Here is a 20,840-nt window from a genome sequence, read left to right on the forward strand (position 1 = left end):
TCATGTGCCTTTAGTATTATTGATGGCATGCATTCATATGCCTTTAGTATTATTGATGGCATGTTTTGATGTGCCTTTAGTATTATTGATGGCATGTTTTGATGTGCCTTTAGTATTATTGATGGCATGTTTTGATGTGCCTTTAGTATTATTGATGGCATGTTTTGATGTGCCTTTAGTATTATTGATGGCATGTTTTGATGTGCCTTTAGTATTATTGATTGCATGCATTTATGTGCCTTTAGTATTATTGATGGCATGCATTAACTCAGAACTTTGTCAAAGCTCAAAAAGCCTTCAAGATTTTTCTTCTCAAACTTAATATTCATGTACTGGTACAGAAATGGAGTACCTGAGATAATCTAAGTATGGCAACAGCTTGGAGTACTCCTATTTAAGGTCATGAAATGAAGATCATAATTATGATATATTATGTGGTTAAATATGATGTAATGTTGCAGTTTGAAACTATTGTTTCCAGGCTCCAGAGTTTTTCTACTCCTGTCTGGAGAGAAGACTAAACATGTCGCTGATAGAAATACTCAAGTTTACGCGGGCAATCGAGGAGCTGCACTAGCGACAGGGATATACGGGAATCCGAGGGACTAGGTGTAAGACTTCCTGGATGATAAGTACAGTAGAATGGATATGGACTGGGTACACTAATCACACAGCAATATAGCTCCACCGTCTAGTGAAAGGAGGTGTCAGTGTGACAAGGAAGAGAGAGCAACAAGAATCAACGCTTGTAGAAGGATATATCTAGAAGTTTGTGTTTTATGTAATGACCTACATGTAGCTTGTAACATGCTATGGGGAAGTTCAGCCTGCGGGTGTTATAAAATCATGGGCAAATATAATTGATTTACTTCTTTATTTTTTTGGTTGAAAACTAAAATAATATGATAAGATAAAGTATATACATGCATAGACTTTCTCAAGGTCTTATCCATTTGAGTTATAGATAAGTTTAATCAATGTTTATTAAGATGTCAAATGTTTTTTTATTAAAATGTTATAACAGCTTTATCTTATAATAGTGAAGTCATTTATGATATAAAAATATATACTTGTTCTATTTAATATTCCAATTTTAATTTTTTTTACCTCAATTTACCAATACATATGTATACATTTAGATTTATTCATTTTGCAATAGAAATGATTATACTCGATTGTTCTGTGTATAGATATTGTAAATATTCATATATTTGAGCTTCCAAATTTGTTGCAGTCTTTGTGATATATATTCTCATTTTCATGATCCTCTTTTTGTAAATTTTGTTATATTTGCCAAGTTACATGTATGTGACAATTACATGTTAAATATATATTAAAATTTTGCACTAAAATCCATGTTATGTAAATGAAGTTGGTATTTGTGTGTTTTGAATAGGCAATGTGCAGGGTTTTGTATGGGCATTGTTTTTTGATAAGACAATATCTGCCATATTTAGTCTCAGCCATAGGCTTTTTGTATGTTTTTAATTGCCATTGTTATTATGTTTTAGTCGCCTACCGGTTACACCGCAGGGGACATTTAGTTTACCCATTGTCTGTTGGTCCATCTTATCAACATTTAGGTTCTATGTATGGTTTTCATTAGGGTTAGGACTTCCTGTTTAGTTTTATATATGTAAAACTTAACTGAAAACCTGCTATTTTTTAAAGACGGAAAACTTTATAAGTCATAAATATTGGTAAGTCTGTTTGATTGAAATAAGAGGAAGCTGCAATAACTAGAGAAGAATGCAAGCCAGATTATTTTACTTAATCATGTGAAGAACTTGGTTGCTATGTCAACAAAATAGTGAAAACAACACTTTTTGCTTAGAACCTGCAATAACTCAAGAATTGTGCAAACTAGGTCTTTTTGTCTTTAAGGAAAAAATATTTTCTGCGTTAACTAAAAAAGTTTATGTATTCTTGTGTGCAAGTAGTCAGGGGCCACGTATGGAAATTTTGCATTCATTTAAAATGATTGTTACTTTAGCAACAAAGCTGCATCAATACTGTTACGTGTTGTAAGGATATACAGATATAATTGGTACTTTAAAGGTTATCTACTAGTCCTTCTTTTTTAAAAACATATTTTATATGATGCCAACTGAAAATAAAACTGATAACTGATAGACCCATTTTAACATGACCGGTTCATATGTAATGTATAAATAAACACATGTTAAGTTTTTTTAATGTGTTTTGTGAGCTAAACCATCTTAATGAGTTGTACAGTAATTTGTCATTGACAAACAACTAGTACATTTCCTTTTCACAGCATGTGTTGATTCGATGATTATTCACAGAGTAATGGTCCTTTCATTTCTCTATGCGATGATATAGGACTATATCTCAGTAACTACTGTCATGAAGTCAGTAAAACTTTATTGGAAGCTTTACTAATAAGAAGAGATGTATGAATAATGAACACAGTGTAATGGTTCTTATATATATATCCTAAATGGTTGTAAAGGTTGATCCTATCTTTTCAACTTGTACCCTGTCAGGACCATACATCATTTCAAATGAAAACCTTGTCAACCATTTGAGTAATAAGATTGTCACCAACAAATATATTATTGTTACTAGTGAATGTAATAATATGTTGTCCCTGTTGGTTTATTTCTGTTGTTTATATTTTTAAGCTATGCATGTCATTTTTATATGCCCGTCCTAAAAAAGGGGATGTATTTATAGTTTCCCCTATGGCGTACAGGTGGGCGGGCATGCAAGTGGTTTCCAGTATGTTGTCCTGTCCATAACTTTAGCAGCCTTTGTCCAATCATCATCAATTTTGGTGAGAATATGTATAGGAATAATATCTTGGTAAGAGTTTGTTAACCAGCCATATCAGTTGAATCTCTCAATAGTAATTGCCCCCTAATTATAGAAATTACCAAAAATCGGTCTTGTCCGATCAATAACATAAGAAATCAATTTCCAATCATAACCAGTATAGGCAGAATGTCTTGGTCAGCCATATAGCCTTTTTTAAGTCATAACAGAGTTATGACCCTTGAATTGGCAAAAACTGTCTGCAGTGTTGGCTTAACTTACAACCACTAAACTTGAGATAATATAATAATATATTGCTTTTTTAATTTGTATTTTGCTGTTGTGCTAGCGAACATCATGGAATTTACTTGCTTGCCTTCATGCAAAAAAGTTATCCAGTGTAAGTGATTTGCTTCTTTATTCTCTATAACATTATTGAATTTTCTTTCATAATATCATTTTTTTGTTTATAGGTTTTCATGAAAAAATTGAATCCTGGCAAAAGAATCTCCAACATCTCTCTTTGTAAAGTGTTAACTTACATACATAACAATCTCATTTAAAATTACAACAGTGACAAATTGACAATCACGCCATCTTTCTGTGAATTATCATATTTGTGTGTTTACTTTGCTCTTCAAAAATGTTAGTGATACGTATTTCCAAACTACATGGGAAGATCTTTATGCAAATATGTAAGTGCCAGGATGTGATTCAGGTTTCCTAATGCAAATGGATGACTTGAAATATTAATGGTGCATAACTTCAAAGTGAGTGAAAGAAGAAACATGGCTTATCCATTTTATTGCTTTAATAAATTGGATTTGAACTAAACTTTTAGGAAATGTATGGTTGTCATGTACGTAAAACACTAGAAATGGCAAAGTGGAAAAAAGCCATTTCTAGTGTATAATTTACATGTATATGAAATGTATAAGGAAACAAATTATAAGTCTATATAACCTAAAGGCCAAAATCCTAATGGCTGTCTCTTCAGTTAGGCCTTTTTGGGCATTTGTCACATTCATGTGACAGTTCTTGTTTTTATTAACATTTCTAGTATAAATTCTTGATACAGTTGAACACCGTTAATCCGAAATAGTAGGGACCCAAAAATTATTTCAGAATAGCAATATTTCTGATTAACAATTTTAAAAAAATGACAGCGTTCGTGATATATAGATGACGTGAAATACTAAGTCGTGAAGATTGCAATGTCGGTTACACGTTACCAATACGATACATTGGGTTTGAGTGATCTTTCGTACACAAAAATATTTGTTGATTAATTGTTTAATAAATGACAAAACATTGGTTATTATACTTCTTTATTAAAACAACATATCATTAATAACAAAATGACAGCACATCTATGCATTCGAAATATAGCACAGATTATTCGGTTAAGCTGCTCAAGTGAGCAATGCAGAAATCATATCTGATGAGATAGACATTTTCAAATGATATTTAGGTTGTGTTAACCAGTAACTATATATACACTACATCACCGAAATGAAACGCTCATTTTCTGACATCGATGTTTGTCACATATGCATGCTCAATGTCATTCTTTAACAAGCGCTAATTGTGCTCCATTGTCACCTCACCTTCGGAACAGCGATTATTTTGGACTAGCGATTTCGGATTAAAGATTAAATAATTAGTAAGACAGAAAATCAGGACCGAAAATAATTTTGAAATAGCGATAATTTTGGATAAACGGTGTTCAGAATAGTGGTGTTCAACTTTTCTTAGAAATAAGTAAAAATTATCTGCATCTGAGTATTTATTTTAAGAAAAATTGTCAATAAAATTTGTTCATATATGAGAAAAGCTGATAATTGTTTCAATTAGTTAAATTTTATATGCTAAAGACTCTGAGAATGTAAAAAAAGAATGTGTTCCTTTGTGTCCTAATGTGGAGCATGTTGTGAATGTTATCATGGTGGATTGTATGGTGGATCCCTTGTGTTTCAATTTCGAATAAGGGATTTATAGGTGACAATTCTAAGGAATTAAACAAGCATACTTCAAACCAGAAGTGATGAGGAAAACAATTAATTGAATTTAAAAAAAACAACAATTCAGGCTTATTATTGAACAAAATTTGCAATTTCATATGATGTTCATTTACAACATGAATGAACTGATAATATTACTATCCTGGCTTTGAAGAAGTCAAAGCTCACAGATAAGCTGTAATGTATATTAAAGGCTTTAACATTTGTTTCAGGCTCACATATTTTCATATTGTGACAGTTGTAATGTCCATACACAGTGACAGTTGTAATGTCTATACAGTGACAGTTGTAATGTCTATACAGTGACAGTTGTAATGTCTATACAGTGACAGTTATAATGTCCATACAGTGACAGTTGTAATGTCCATACATTGACTATTGTAATGTCTATACAGTGACTGTTGTAATGTTTATACAGCCAGAATTGTAAGGTCCATACAGCCACTGTTGTAATTTTCATACAGTCAATGTTGTAATAGTCTCTTATTATGTTCTACTCAAATGCATTGATTACAGTGCTATTGTTTATGTGCTATTTTACTCTCTATGTCTGATTTGTCATGTTTGAATGTACATTCCCTTGTTTTTCTGTGATATTATTAAGTTCTTTGTCAGATATTGATCTCAAAATACTCTTTATACAGGTCATTATTTTTTAGTTATGAATTTTTATTATACCCCCGAAGGTGGGCATATTAATTTTTCATCCTTTTGAGTTTTGGTATTATTTGAGTGTATTTTCTCATTCAGGTTTAAAGACTATATTTATTTTGTAGCCTTTGTTTACAATCTGAAGTTTTTGTTGTTTTTTAGATTTTTACTATAGTTTGTGATAGAAAGCAAGTCAGTGAAAGGCACAAACACTTGCTGTCAAGAGTCCCAACTTAAAATATTGGAAGTCAGATTTCTCAATTTAGACCTTGATATGGATTGGAAGTCTATTATGATCAGATTTCTCAATTTAGACCATGATATCGATTGGAAGTCTATTATGATCAGATTTCTCAATTTAGACCATGATATCGATTGGAAGTCTATTATGATCAGATTTCTCATTTGGACCATGATATCGATTGGAAGTCTATTTGAGGATCAGGTTCTCAATTTAGACCATGATATCAATTGGAAGTCTATAATGATCAGATTTCTAAATTCAGACCATGATATTGGTTTTAGCTTGCCTGTTTTCCATGTAACATTAAGATTATAATTTATACTCTGTTAATTTAACAGATATTTAATTTTTAAACATTGCTCTGTATCCTGCCTCCATACTAGCCTGCCTTTTTATTTGCATTTGTACAGTTCCGTTCTTTTTGTCCGGTTGTACAATAAAACGCTCAGTTCCATTCATAATGTCCACTGTTGTTCCTTTAAATGCTCAGTTCTGTTCATAATGTCCAGTTGTACAATAAAACACTCGGTTCCATTCATTATGTCCAGTTGTACAATAAAACACTCGGTTCCGTCCTTAATGTCCAGTTGTACAATAAAACACTCTGTTCCATTCATTATGTCCAGTTGTACAATATAAAACACTCGGTTCCATTCTTAATGTCCAGTTGTACAATAAAACACTCGGTTCCATTCATTATGTCCAGTTGTACAATATAAAACACTCGGTTCCGTTCTTAATGTCCAGTTGTACAATAAAACACTCGGTTCCATTCTTAATGTCCAGTTGTACAATATAAAACACTCGGTTCCGTTCTTAATGTCCAGTTGTACAATAAAACACTCGGTTCCATTCTTAATGTCCAGTTGTACAATAAAACACTCGGTTCCGTTCTTAATGTCCAGTTGTACAATAAAACACTCGGTTCCATTCTTAATGTCCAGTTGTACAATAAAACGCTCAGTTCCGTTCATAATGTCCACTGTTGTACAATAAAACACTCGGTTCAATTCTTAATGTCCAGTTGTACAATAAAACACTCAGTTCCATTCATTATGTCCAGTTGTACAATAAAACACTCGGTTCTGTTCATAATGTCCAGTTGTACAATAAAACGCTCAGTTCTGTTCATAATGTCCAGTTGTACAATAAAACACTCGGTTCCATTCATTATGTCCAGTTGTACAATATAAAACACTCGGTTCCGTTCTTAATGTCCAGTTGTACAATAAAACACTCGGTTCCGTTCTTAATGTCCAGTTGTACAATAAAACACTCAGTTCCATTCATTATGTCCAGTTGTACAATATAAAACACTCGGTTCCGTTCTTAATGTCCAGTTGTACAATAAAACACTCGGTTCCGTTCTTAATGTCCAGTTGTACAATAAAACACTCGGTTCCGTTCTTAATGTCCAGTTGTACAATAAAACACTCAGTTCCATTCATTATGTCCAGTTGTACAATAAAACATTCAGTTCTGTTTGTACAATAAAACACTCAGTTCCATTCATAATGTCCAGTTGTACACTAAAAGACTCAGTTCTGTTGATAATGTCCAGTTGTTCAACAAAACACTCAGTTCCGTTCATAATGTCCAGATTTACCATAAAACATTCAGTTTTGTTCATTATAAACAGTTTTATGCTTATACATGCACTGATGCAGTGACATGCCAATTTGAAAACCTTTTTATTTCACTGTATATAAATTTTTATTTTGTAAACTTCTTTTAAAAACAAAATTCCATGTTGCTACATAATATTATCGATCAAGTATTCCAATATTACACACAATTGTGTGATAAGGACTTGATGCATGATCTTGTTCATTTCATCCAATCTTGTTGCCATATTATGTACACTGCTATTTTTAAATATGCATAACATAATTATGAAGGATTTTCTCAGCATTAGTTACGGTTTAAGTGCATGGTTCTGTTTATTTTTGCTGGACTTGTTTTTTTATGGCAGACATATAGGGATCATGTTGTACGGCGTCGGTGTTGTCATCCGAGTTGTTATTTACTTACTTTTGCATTTCTTATCCAATCCTTGCCAAGCTAGGCTAAAAAGTTTATGAGCAAATAATCTCCACTATCTTTGATCAACAGTCAAATAACATTATTGACTTTAGAGTTTTGGCCATTGGATTGTCACCATTTGACAAAATTCACTTGATCATTTCTTATGCAATCTTTACCATATATTGTTACAATAATTATGGGTGAGTTCAATCAGCAGCCAGATCGCAAGATTAATAAATCTGGAGTTATGGCCCTTGAATTGTCCGAACTTAACCAACTGATACACTTTTTTTTTTTGCCATGAACCATATGTAAAACAATGTTACGCCATATTTAATATTTTAAAATAAAACATACTGATTTGGGGTATTTCCACCACTGAGGGGATGGAAAGTCGATAGGGAAGACGTAAATTATCTGTAAAATTCTTTCTACCAAATTAAAAATGACTGTCCTCTTCTACTCAAGCATTTCTTCTCCAACCCTAAAGCAAGTTTGATGCAATGCTGATTGAAATTAAATCTGATTTGCCCATGAAATGTCAAATTTTCGCCAAGTTCACTTTGTTCACTGTTTACGCCATTTTGTCAAACTATGTGAGGAATAGATGCAATCATTGGTTTAGTGTAATACTGCATACACTTTTATTACATAGTTTTGTTTGACAATGATGGCTGCTCCTGACAGGCGACAAATCTAAGTATTGTTTTTCGTTAAAAGGTAAATGGTTAATTTGTATCAATGCACGAAAATGTCTAGTGTTGTATTTATACTAAATAAAGCAGTTAAACACCATCCAGTGTTGTAATTTCATGTGAATCTGTTATACACCTCAAAGATGGCTACCATACCCCCTCATGTGAATCTGTCATACATGCTCATGATGGCTTCCATATCCCTTCATGAGAATATGTCATACACGCTCATAATGGTTACCATACCCCTTCACTAGAATCTGTCATACACACTCATAATGGCTACCATATTCCTTCATGTGAATCTGTCATACACACTCATAATAGCTACCATACCCCTTCATGTGAATTTGTCATACACACTCATAATAGCTACCATACCCCTTCCTGTGAATCTGTCATACACGCTCATAATAGTTACCATACACCTTTATGAAAATCTGTCATACATGCTCATGATGTCTACCATATCCCTTTATGAGAATCTTTCTTACACCCTCATGATAGCTACTATACCCCTTTATGAGAATCAGTCATACACGGTCGTGATACATTGTAGCTACCATACCCCTTTATGAGAATCTGTCATACACGCTCATGATGGTTTCCATATCCTTTTAATAGAATCTGTTATACACACTCATGATAGCTACCATACACCTTCGTGATAATCTCTCATACACGCTCATAATAGCTACCATACCCCTTTATGTGAACGTCATACACGTTCATCAAAACTACCCTACCCATTCATCACATTCTGTCATACATGCTAATGATGGTTACCATACCCCTTCATGAGAATCTGTCATACACGCTCATGATGGCTAGCAGACTCCTTCATGTGAATCTGTCATACACACCCATAATGGCTACCATACCCTTTTATTAGAATCTGTCATACACTGTCATAATAGCTACCATACCCCTTTATGAGAATCTGTCATACACGTTCATAATAGCTACCATACCCCTTTATGAGAATCTATCATACACGCTCATGATAGCTACCATACCCCTTCATGTGAATCTGTCATACACGCTCATGATGGCTACCATACCCCTTTATGAGAATCTGTCATGCACGCTCATAATGGCTACCATACCCCTTTATGAGAATCTGTCATACACGCTCATGATGGCTACCATACCCCTTTATGAGAATCTGTCATACACGCTCATAATGGCTACCATACCACTTTATGAGAATCTGCCATACAAGCTCATAATGGCTACCATACCCCTTTATGAGAATCTGTCATACACGCTCATGATGGCTACCATACCTCTTTTATGTAAATCTTGTCATAAACGCTCATGATAGCTGCCATACCTCTTCATGTGAATCTGTCATACATGCTCACGATGGCTACCATACCCCTTCATGAGAATATGTCATAAACGCTCATGATAGCTGCCATATCCCTTTACGTGAATATGTCATACACGCTCATAATGGCTACCATATCCCTTTATGTCATGGCTACCATACCCCTTTATGAGAATCTGTCATATACGCTCATGATGGCTATCATATCCCTTCATGAGAATCTGTCATACACGCTCATGATGGCTACCATACCCATTCATGAAAATCTGTCATACACACTCATGATAGCTACCATATCTGTTATGAGAATCTGTCATACACGCTCATGATAGCTGGCATATCCCTTTATGTAAATATGTCATACACGTTCATGATAGCTACCACATCCCTTTATGTGAACATGTCATACACGCTCATGATTGTGACCATATCCCTTCGTGTGAACATATCGTAAACGCTCATTATAGCTGCCATATCCCTGTATGTGAATATGTCATACATGCTCATGATGGCAACCATACCCCTTTATGTGAATATGTCATACACGCTCATGATGGCAACCATACCCCTTTATGTGAGTATGTCATACACGCTCATGATAGCTACCATATCCCTTCATGAGAATCTGTCATACACGCTCATGATGGCTACCATATCCCTTTATGTAAATATGTCATACACGTTCATGATAGCTACCACATCCCTTTATGTGAACATGTCATACACGCTCATGATTGTGACCATATCCCTTCGTGTGAACATATCGTAAACGCTCATCATAGCTGCCATATCCCTGTATGTGATTATGTCATACATGCTCATGATGGCAACCATACCCCTTTATGTGAATATGTCATACACGCTCATGATAGCTACCATACCCCTTTATGTGAATATGTCCTACACGTTCATGATGGCTACCATACCCCTTGATGTGAATCTGTCATATACGCTCATGATGGCTATCATATCCCTTCATGAGAATCTGTCATACACGCGCATGATGGCTACACTATCCCTTTATGTCATGGCTACCATACCCCTTTTTTGTGAACATGTCACACACGCTAATGATGGCTACCATATCCTTTTATGTAAATCTGTCACACACGCTCATTATGGCTACCATATCCCTTTATGTGAATCTGTCATACAGGCTCATGATAGCTACCATACCCTTTCATGTGAACATTTCATACACGTTCATGATGGCTACCATACTCTTGATGTGAATATGTCATACACGCTCATCAAAGCTATCATATCCCTTCATGAGAATCTGTCATACACGCTCATGATCGCTACAATATCCCTTCATGAGAATCTGTCATACACGCTCATGATCGCTACAATACCCCTTCATGAGAATCTGTCATACACACTCATGATGGCTATCATACCCCTTCATGAGAATCTGTCATACACACTCATGATGGCTATCATACCCCTTCATGAGAATCTGTCATACACGCCCATGATCGCTACAATACTCCTTCTTGAGAATCTGTCATACACACTCATGATGGCTACAATACCCCTTCATGAGAATCTGTCATACACACTCATGATGGCTACAATACCCCTTCATGTGAATCTGACATACACGCTCGATGTTCTACTTTACCCAGTTCGGGGATGGACAATGCGGTTTATTGTTTCGCTTAGCCTTTGCGGCGACCGACTTAACCCACTTCGGCGCTCGGTGTCCCAAGTACGGCTTCTGTTTATTATGGTGTGTCACTTAAGTGGTACCCTCGCGATCGAGTTGAATTGCCAAATTGACACACGAACGTTTTTCCACGATAGGAAAAGGACCGTCATATGCTCTTTCTAACATGGGGGTCACACCTACCTGTCGACTCTCATGCAAAAAACAGACGATGTCCCCTGCATCGTATTGTATAAATGACAACCGGGCATCGTAGATCTCTTTGCTTCGAGCTGCACTTCTCTGGAGTTGCTCCCTGGCCATAGCATGTGTTCGTCGAAATCTCGCTTGCGTCTTCAGAACAAAGTCAACTTCAAAGTCATCTACACTCTCTTTCGGCCTTACATGATCTGACTTGGGAGACGTGTTTCTCTTCCAATCATGATCAGGTTTAATGAAAGTTTAGTCGCTTCATGTGGAGTTGAGCGGTACGCTCCAGCAAGCACGTCGAGGTGTAGATCCCACTCGGCTTGCTCTTCAGCAAGGTAACACCTTACCATTTTAAGAAGAGACCCGTTGAACCGTTCAACTTGGCCGTTACATCGTGGATTTCGAGCACTTGTTCTGGTCTTTCGTATCTCGAGCAAGGAACAAAGCTCTTTCATAAGTTTGCTTTCGAAAGCAGCCCCCTGGTCACTGTGTAATGCCAATGGCACTCCCCATCTACTTACTACTGTGTTGAGCAGCACGTTGGCGCACGTCTCGGCTGTCTGGTTAGGAACTGCAACTACCTCGACATATTTTGAGAATAAAACTGTGACCACCATTACATACCGGTTCTTCCGCTCTGTGATCGGAAATGGTCCAGCGTAATCCAGTGCGAGGACGTCCATTGGGGTATCAACCCCTATATGGCCCAGAGGGGCACGCGGGGGTTTTGGAGGCTTTTTGTCGGACTCGCAAATGTCACAGCCTTTCACGTGCAAAGAAACATCGCTCTTTAGGCAAAACCAATAGTAGCTTTGCAATATTCGATGCTTGGTCCTTTTCATTCCCATATGGCCGGCTGTCAAAACGTCATGCGCTTGCTTGACCACTTTCGCCCGGATCGAGTGAGGCACAATAAGCTGCAACATCTGACCATTTCTGTCCTTTCGAATGAACCTTATGTAAAGTGCACCCGAGTGTATTTCAAGGTTATCCCAAATCAGCCAATAGTGGCGGGTTTCTGGGCTTGCAGTAAGCATTTCACTCTGCAGTGGTTTCCTTCCCTCAAGTTTGGCCTCCAGTATAGATTTAATATGTCCATCATCCAGCTGCTTTGCGACTATGTCTTCGTTGCTCAGGGCGGCCGCCCATAGCAAAGTATGACCCTCCCCATACCTAGGCTGTTTTCCAATACCTTTTGATGTACTTGGCTCTTGGTCATCTGGATTACTTGCTGCTCTTACAGCCACATTGGTCTGATCTTCATTAGGAGTGTGCTTGGTATCTTGAGTGTCACTTGAGAGCTCCTCAACCAGTCGACTTCTTAGTGGCATCAGCTCGGACCGTCGGAGGCACTTTTTACATGGTCCACACTTGAGGGGTTCCATCATATCAACCTCCGGACAACTGCAATCTTTGGGAGTATTGCATCTTGAAAGTGCATCACAATGCCCCATCTTTTTCCCGGCACGGTACTCTATTGTGAAGTCATACCGGGCAAGTATCTCTATCCATCTGGCGATTTTACCGCTTGTCTCTTTTAGACTAAATAGCCATACCAGTGCCTGGTGGTCAGTCCTCACCACAAAACGCCTACCGAGCAGGTACTGGCGAAAACATTGTATGAAAAAAACACTGCCAGAAGCTCTTGCTCCGTAATACAGTAATTACGCTCCGCTTTATTTGTGGCGCGACTAGCATACGCAATTACTCGCTCCCTTCCCGACTGTATTTGGGACAACAATGCACCTAGTCCAACACCGGATGCGTCAGTGTCTATGTAAAAGCTTCCTGTCTCATTCAAAGGGTACTCCATAATGTCTGGGTCAGTCAGGTCTTGTTTCAGGACGATAAATGCGTCCTCGCAAGCTACTGTCCATTGGAACGGACGGTCCTTTTTCGTTAGGTCGATCAGAGGCCTCGCTAACATGGCAAAATCTTTCACGAACCTACGGTAGTAAGACCCTGTTGCCACAAACTGCTTCACCTGCTTCTGGTTCTCAGGTCGCGGCCACCCTATGATTTTGGCTATGTTAGAGGGGTCGGGATTTATCCCTTTTGCACTCATAATGTGGCCCAGGAAGCGAACTTCCGTCTGAAAGAGGTTGCACTTTTCGGGTTTTAACTTCAGGCCGGCCTCCCTTATACGAGAGAGAACCTCTTCTAACCTGCCTAAATGTTGTTCGAGATCACTCCCAAACACGACAATATCGTCAATATAAACGAGACACGTTTCCCATTGGAGCTCCTAGAGGACAAGTTCGGTAGCTCTCTGAAACGTACTAGCTGCGTTGTTAAATCCGAATGGTATTCGGACCATCTCATACTGTCCGAACTTACAGGCGAAAACGCTCTTTGGGACATCTTCCTTCTTTAGCGGGATCTGAAAATAACTCGAAGTTAGGTCAAGACTACTGAAATACTCTGAGCCTGCCATCGCATCTTGTATGCGCGGCAACGGAAACCCATCCGGTTTCACCAGCGCATTGACCCGCCTATAATCCACACATGGCCTAACTGACCCGTTTTTCTTGCGTACTAGAACAATTGGACTGGCCCAAGGCGAGGTGCTTTTTTGAATAACACCCTTCTTAAGATGATCTTCAATCGCTTGCTTTTCTTCCTTTGCGTAGGCGAGGGGCACCCATCTGGGTCGCTGCTTTATGGGCGCCGCGTCTCCTGTATTAATAGAGTGCTCTGCTAAATGGGTTAGGCCAATGTACCAATCATCTTTAGAAAATGTATCGCCAAATTTGGCCAAAATACTTGCAATAGCCTCCGTTTCTGCAATGCCTTCGCTCTCTGTGGATCTGTTTAGCAGCGAAATTAAGTGGGAGGGGACCTCGTTAGTTGCTTAAGTGCTATAAGCCCGTGCCTTGGTTTCTTCAACAGTTGGTGCAGTGTTCACTCGGCGTGCAGCAACAAAATTTTCTCTTGTTGATGTTCCACCTGAGAAAGTACTGTAATTATTCTCTCAATTTTCTCTGCCACGCCTATCTCAGCATTCTGTTTTAATGTCACTTCCGCCGGAATTGGATTAAGGATGCGGATCTTACATGTAGGAGCATGGTTAAGGTTAACCAACGTTGATGCCATTTGCAGAGGATACCTTTCTTTAAATGCCTCTGTAGGCTCAACTACGTAATCGGCCGCCATGTCTTCTTCGTCAGCTTCGTACCTATCGATATAAACATTGACCACCGCCTCTGCTTGGCCTGGTAATGTCATATCTTCTGCTACCACAACCCGCCTTGTTTTGTCCTCCTTTCCGATCTGAAACAAAGGAATGCTTACCCCGTCTAGTACTATCTTGTTGCAACTTAACAAGATATCTGCAGGCTGACCGTTACGTCCCTTAAGGATGTCATACCCCAATAGCGCATCGTCCTCGATGTTTGCCACCATAATATCCTCCGTCAGCTGCAAAGGACATAAACAAAAATTAAGCTTTGCCTGTCCAGCCTCTATAAGTGGCGCTTAACATACACTCCCTCCGCAAGGGCTTTGAAACTCTGTCTGCGAACACACCCATTACTGATACAGGGCTCCCCCTCTGCACTACAAGACACTGGTGTATGGCCGGCAAAACTACTTATTGGGCCCTTTGGCCGCAAGGGCTGGTCCCTGCCCGTTTAAAGGGACATCGCCATCTGCGCTTGATTCCTTCCGTTGACCGTTTAAATGGCTTCGGTTTCGCTGGTTGATGTTGATGTTGACGTGCGTAGTGGCCCTTTTGGTGACACCGGAAGCACTCCACTTCCCGTTTCCTGCCTTTGTTGTCACCAGTCGGCTTTGTCCGCTTACCTGCCAGATCATCTAAGCGTTTCAATATCTGGTTGAGTACTTCTTCACTGGCACTACCTTGCTTGTTCGGCCTTTCAACGGGAGTATCGCCCCCTTTAAAACTACTTCCGGTATGCTGCCCTCTTGCGGGTGTCCACTCATCACACGTGGGGTAGCGGTCAGTCGTACGCCGCATCGGTCGCCTTGGCCGTCGGTCATCCTGACTGCCCCTTGTTTGCAGGTAGGTGGCAACATGATAAACAGCATCATCAACCGTGGTGGACTCCTTATGATATTCTACTTCACAGCGCGCATCGTCGTCTAGAAGACCGTCAAGGAACCGGCGCACCAAATCCTCTTCCCTAGTGTTACGGTCTCGTTGGGGATGAGCTCGGTCATAGAGCATCTTGAGGTCTGCCGCATATGCCTCAATGGTCTCACCATGCCGTTGGTTCCTGCGTGTGAACTTCGCAGCAAACGCCTTGGTTGTCTCTACCACTCTGAACCGACTGTTTAGCTCTGCCTTCAGGTCCCGATAGTCGTGAAGCACCGCGGGCGGTAACAGAGTGAACGCAAACTGAGCGGCTTGCCCCTCTAAACGCTGCAGTAGATGGTCCAGTCGCAACTCACTCCCCCACTTCAGTCGGTCAGCAATCGTCTCGAAGCGGATAATCCACACTCTCCACTCCTCCTTCCCGTCAAATGGCGGCACCTTCACCTGATCCCTTGGTCTGGGCCTGAAATAATCGGAATGAGTGTAATTAAGATAATTATTTGGGTAATGCGAGTGAGAGCTTTAAAGAAAGTCCCCACCATGCCGTGCATCTCGTTGCCCCTGGTTATGAGCATATGAGTTCTCGTTGAGGTTGGCCCTGTTTGTTGTCACATCATTGTAGGTTCTGCTCACGAAAGGACGGCTGCTTGCTGAAAGGCGGGGGTCACTGGCTGGAGCACTCGGCGTTGAATGCAGCCCGGTCTCCTCGGTTGACTTTGGTTGGCTTAATCGTGCCTCAATCTCGGACTGGCTGTAACGTATGTCCTTCAACTCGGTCACCAGAGATCGCAATGCTCCCTGTAAACCAACAAGAGCAGACCTTGTTTCCCCCCTTCGTTTGCTACGCCCCATCCGAGAACGTCGCCCCCCCCATACCTGTAATCTGTGTCAGACTATGATCCCTGTTCATTGTCTTGGTCAGATGAAACTAGTTGTTCACTGTCTTCTCCTGTCGTCATTACATCTTTTTCGTCCATGTAGTTGCTGCTGCCTCTCAAGTTAGTTGCACCCCGGGGTCACTAGAAGCATTTTCGCATTCAATTGTTGCCATTCTGTTTAACCTGGTCTTTAAAAATCAGTAGCGTTAAAATAACCTGAGTTCGTATCACAGGATTCTTAAATAAATAAAGAATCCCACCGCTGCCACCATATGATTTTGGGGCTAAAATACTAGGAAAATGGTGAGGGTTATAAGTTAAATTTTACAGTCTGCTTGTCATTATTAATAAACCAGATTTGTATCAATTGCTATAATTCCCTAACCAGTTTGAAAGACACAAGTTTACGAAAAAATCACAACAGAGACGGTAAGTATCCATTTTGATAGTTAAAAGTCACAGTAATACACAAGGAAAAGCTGGGGCGCATCAATACCCCCTCGACAGAGAGGCTAAGCTCCTGCTGCCGTTAAACTTTATAATTACAACTCAGATAAACTTTGAAGAACACAAAAACTTAATAACTGTAACATACATATTCAATGAGATCAGGTTATAACGTCCAATGTCCATCATCCCTAGTCACATAACCCAAGTACATTGGGTTTAAATGTTAATTCACTGTAAGAACATCAATTAATAAAAGTCCTTTGTTCCGTTTATATATGACTATCACACCTTTTATACTCTGAAAATGTTTTAAACTGTCTTAGCAAGAACACCACTTAAAGAAATTGTTTTGAGTCCATAAAGTTTGTTTGGTTTAGCGTATTCGGTTTTCCTGTGGCGGATATGTGGTCCCTGGCTATACTCGTGTAACACGTGCCAACGCCCAAATGTGGTACACGGATTGGCCGCCCAAGCACAGCCAGCGAATACCCAGGTAGCATTACACCAGTGCTACGTGGACCCACTCCTCCGAGCAGGCGCGTCGTGTACCCGCCAAATGCTCGCGTGGTGAACCAGCACTGGGCGGGCCCCACTCCTTGGGGCGACTGAGGGTGGCGGTTGACAAGGCATGTAAGTTAGAAGGACAGTTATTTTGGATTTATATTTTCCTTCTCCTCGTTTCGTTTTCTCTTCAAATTTCTTGAAGGGGCGTCACTGCGTTCCCGCTCTCTTCGATCCGATAGAGTCCTCTCAATTGAGTATAGGCGCCTCTCCACCCGCCTCATCTCGTCCAGCATAAGAGTGGAATAGCTACCATATCCCTTGATGTGAATCTGTCATACACGCTCATGATAGCTAGCATATCCCTTTGTGTGAATCTGTCATTCACGCTCATGATAGCTATCATATCCCTTTATGTGAATCTGTCATAGACGCTCATGATGGCTACCATTCCCCCTTCATGTGAATCTGTTATACACGCTTGTTCTACCATAACCCTTCATGAGAATCTGGAATACATGCTCATGATAGCTCATGATGGCAGGCAGGCAGGCAGGCAGGCAGGCAGGCAGGCAGGCAAGGCAGGCAGGCAGGCAGGCAGGCAGGCAGGCAGGCAGAGATAGATAGATAGATAGATAGATAGATAGATAGATAGATAGATAGATAGATTAGATAGATAGATAGATAGATAGATAGATAGATAGATAGATAGATAGATAGATAGATAGATAGATAGATAGATAGATAGATAGATAGATAGATAGATAGATAGATAGATTTATTCGTTCATATATATGTCATAGTAACAAACCAAATATCTCATAAAGTTATAACACAGACTGATTAACAAAATATTAGTGATGATATCTATACTAAAGCATAACATCATTAGAATGCTTTGAATACATACGTGCGTTAACAAAGATTTAATTCAATGTGACAAATATATAACACAGGATAACCCATTAAAGTTATTCAACTTATTTCCAATGGGTTCCTTATGACAAATATAATTATTTGCCAAGATCTCAGTTGTAAGCTGTTTAAATTAGGTTTACTTATACAAAAATAACATGCATGTACTCTTGACCAGTTAAAGAATGATTAAATTTTGATATCGAACTTTTACAGTTATAATGCAACCGACTGTTAAAACCATATGACACTTTAGCATAATATAACAAAAATCTTTGGACTGATATGCAAGATTAAATGAATAACAATTAATAAAATAGGAAATCTTCCATTTCTGCACATTTCATACCAACAATGAGATGTGATTTCACTTCTTTTTTTAAAAGTATTCTTATTTTTCAATTCTTTTAACTTCATTGGAAGACTGTTCCAGTCCTGGATTGCTTGATAAAAGAAAGTATTTAATATAAAACTGTCAGCCTGTGGCACTTTAAAATTTCCAGCACTATGTCTACTGTTGTAAGAATGTGTGGATGAGACTAAAGTAAAATGTTCATGTATGATGGGCATTTGCTATCAAAGATTTTATGTACATGGTTTAGTCGTAGTTGCTTTATCCTATTTTCTATATTAAGCCATCCATAATGATGGCTACCATACCCCTTTATGAGAATCTGCCATGCACGCTCATGATAGCTACCATACTCCTTCATGTGAATCTGTCATACACATTCATGATAGCTACCATACTCCTTCATGTGAATCTGTCATACACATTCATGATAGCTACCATATCCCTTTATGTAAATATGTCATACACGCTCATGATGGCTAGGATATCCCTTCATGTGAATGTGTCATACACATTCATGATAGCTACCATATCCCTTTATGTAAATATGTCATACACGCTCATGATGGCTAGGATATCCCTTCATGTGAATGTGTCATACACATTCATGATAGATACCATATCCCTTTATGTAAATATGTCATACACGCTCATGATGGCTAGGATATCCCTTCATGTGAATCTGTCATACACATTCATGATAGCTACCATATCCCTTTATGTAAATATGTCATACACGCTCATGATGGCTAGGATATCCCTTTATGTGAATCTGTCATACACGTTCATGATAGCTACCATATCCCTTTATGTGAATCTGTCATACACATTCATGATAGCTACCATATCCCTTTATGTGAATCTGTCATACACATTCATGATAGCTACCATATCCCTTTATGTGAATCTGTCATACACGTTCATAATAGCTACCATACCCCCTTTATGAGAATCTGTCATACACATTCATGATAGCTACCATACCCCTTTATGTGAATCTGTCATACACGTTCATAATAGCTACCATACCCCTTTATGAGAATCTGTCATCAGGGGCGTACCTAGGTCAAAATCTAGGATACGCACAGTCTAGGGGGGTCCGGGGGCATGCCCCCCCCCCCCCGGAAAATTTTGAAATCCAACATCGCATTTTGGTGCTATCTAGGGGCCTTTTGGCACGTATAAAAGCATACAAATAGATGAATATTTACCTTAATTAACATTGTTAGTCCCGACATTTTTTTTTTCCAAATACTTGTTTTTGATTTAAATAAACAAAAAGATCTGGGGTGATGGGTGGCGTCTCTATTTAACATCCAATCCGCTGAATAATTGAGATATTGCGTTGACCAGAAAGGCTTGCGCACCTCACCGGTATATTTAACCACATGCAGAGACTGAAACTGTCTCCATGCTATGCTTAACAGTATCTAGATAAGTTAATAAAATATTGTAACTTAACACAAATAGATCTATACTTAATCATTTTACTTTTAAAATGTATGGGAAAATATCTGTTCTTTCACGGGACTAAAATGATGATAACAATCAGCATATCATCGAACTTGTATTCATGCACACCTGACGATTTGTAAACATGATAAATAAACGCACCTGTTAATGTTCTTTGCTGTGGCGTTTACACGAAATTTATCACTCAGGCATACAACTAGCGTAATCGGATCAGTTATTTCTTACTCTTCTGATAAGCTCATATTCCAGTAGCTTCTTAAGATTATGTTTTTCTTAATTGTTAAATATGAGTGTTTTGATTGGACTAAATTTAAAAGCAAAAAAGTTAAAACAATCTTAAACTGAAGAAGCGAATGCAATATATTACCTAGACTTCAACAACATGTACATAATAGTTATCGGTAGGATATTAGGAAGAAATACAGTCAAACCAGTTTTAATCGACCAGTCAAAACCAAAAACTAGGACAGTGTGGTCTTTGAAAAAGGTGTTCAATTAATGCAGAACGCTTTTATAAGAGCGTTCTAGAATAGTTTCTTTTGGCATTAAGCCACCAGCTGTCATTAATAATCTTCAATACTGTTTGTTAATGACCGTCTAAGAATAAGATACAGTCAA

General features: G+C 38.7%; 1 protein-coding gene across 2 annotated transcripts in view; it reads left to right on the forward strand.

Annotated features, from left to right (window-relative positions):
- The window catches only part of LOC128222153 (uncharacterized), a 90,117-nt gene extending 81,606 nt beyond the window's left edge, over window positions 1-8,511 (forward strand). For both annotated transcript variants that reach the window (XM_052931028.1, XM_052931029.1), the window contains one exon: window positions 482-8,511. In XM_052931028.1, the coding sequence (XP_052786988.1) occupies window positions 482-577 (96 nt within the window). In that variant the 3' untranslated portion in view covers window positions 578-8,511. The remainder of the gene's footprint in view (window positions 1-481) is intronic.
- Window positions 8,512-20,840: the final 12,329 nt, after the last annotated feature.

Source organism: Mya arenaria, chromosome 16 (genome assembly GCF_026914265.1).
Source record: "Mya arenaria isolate MELC-2E11 chromosome 16, ASM2691426v1".
In the NCBI taxonomy this organism is placed as follows: Eukaryota; Metazoa; Mollusca; class Bivalvia; order Myida; family Myidae; genus Mya; species Mya arenaria.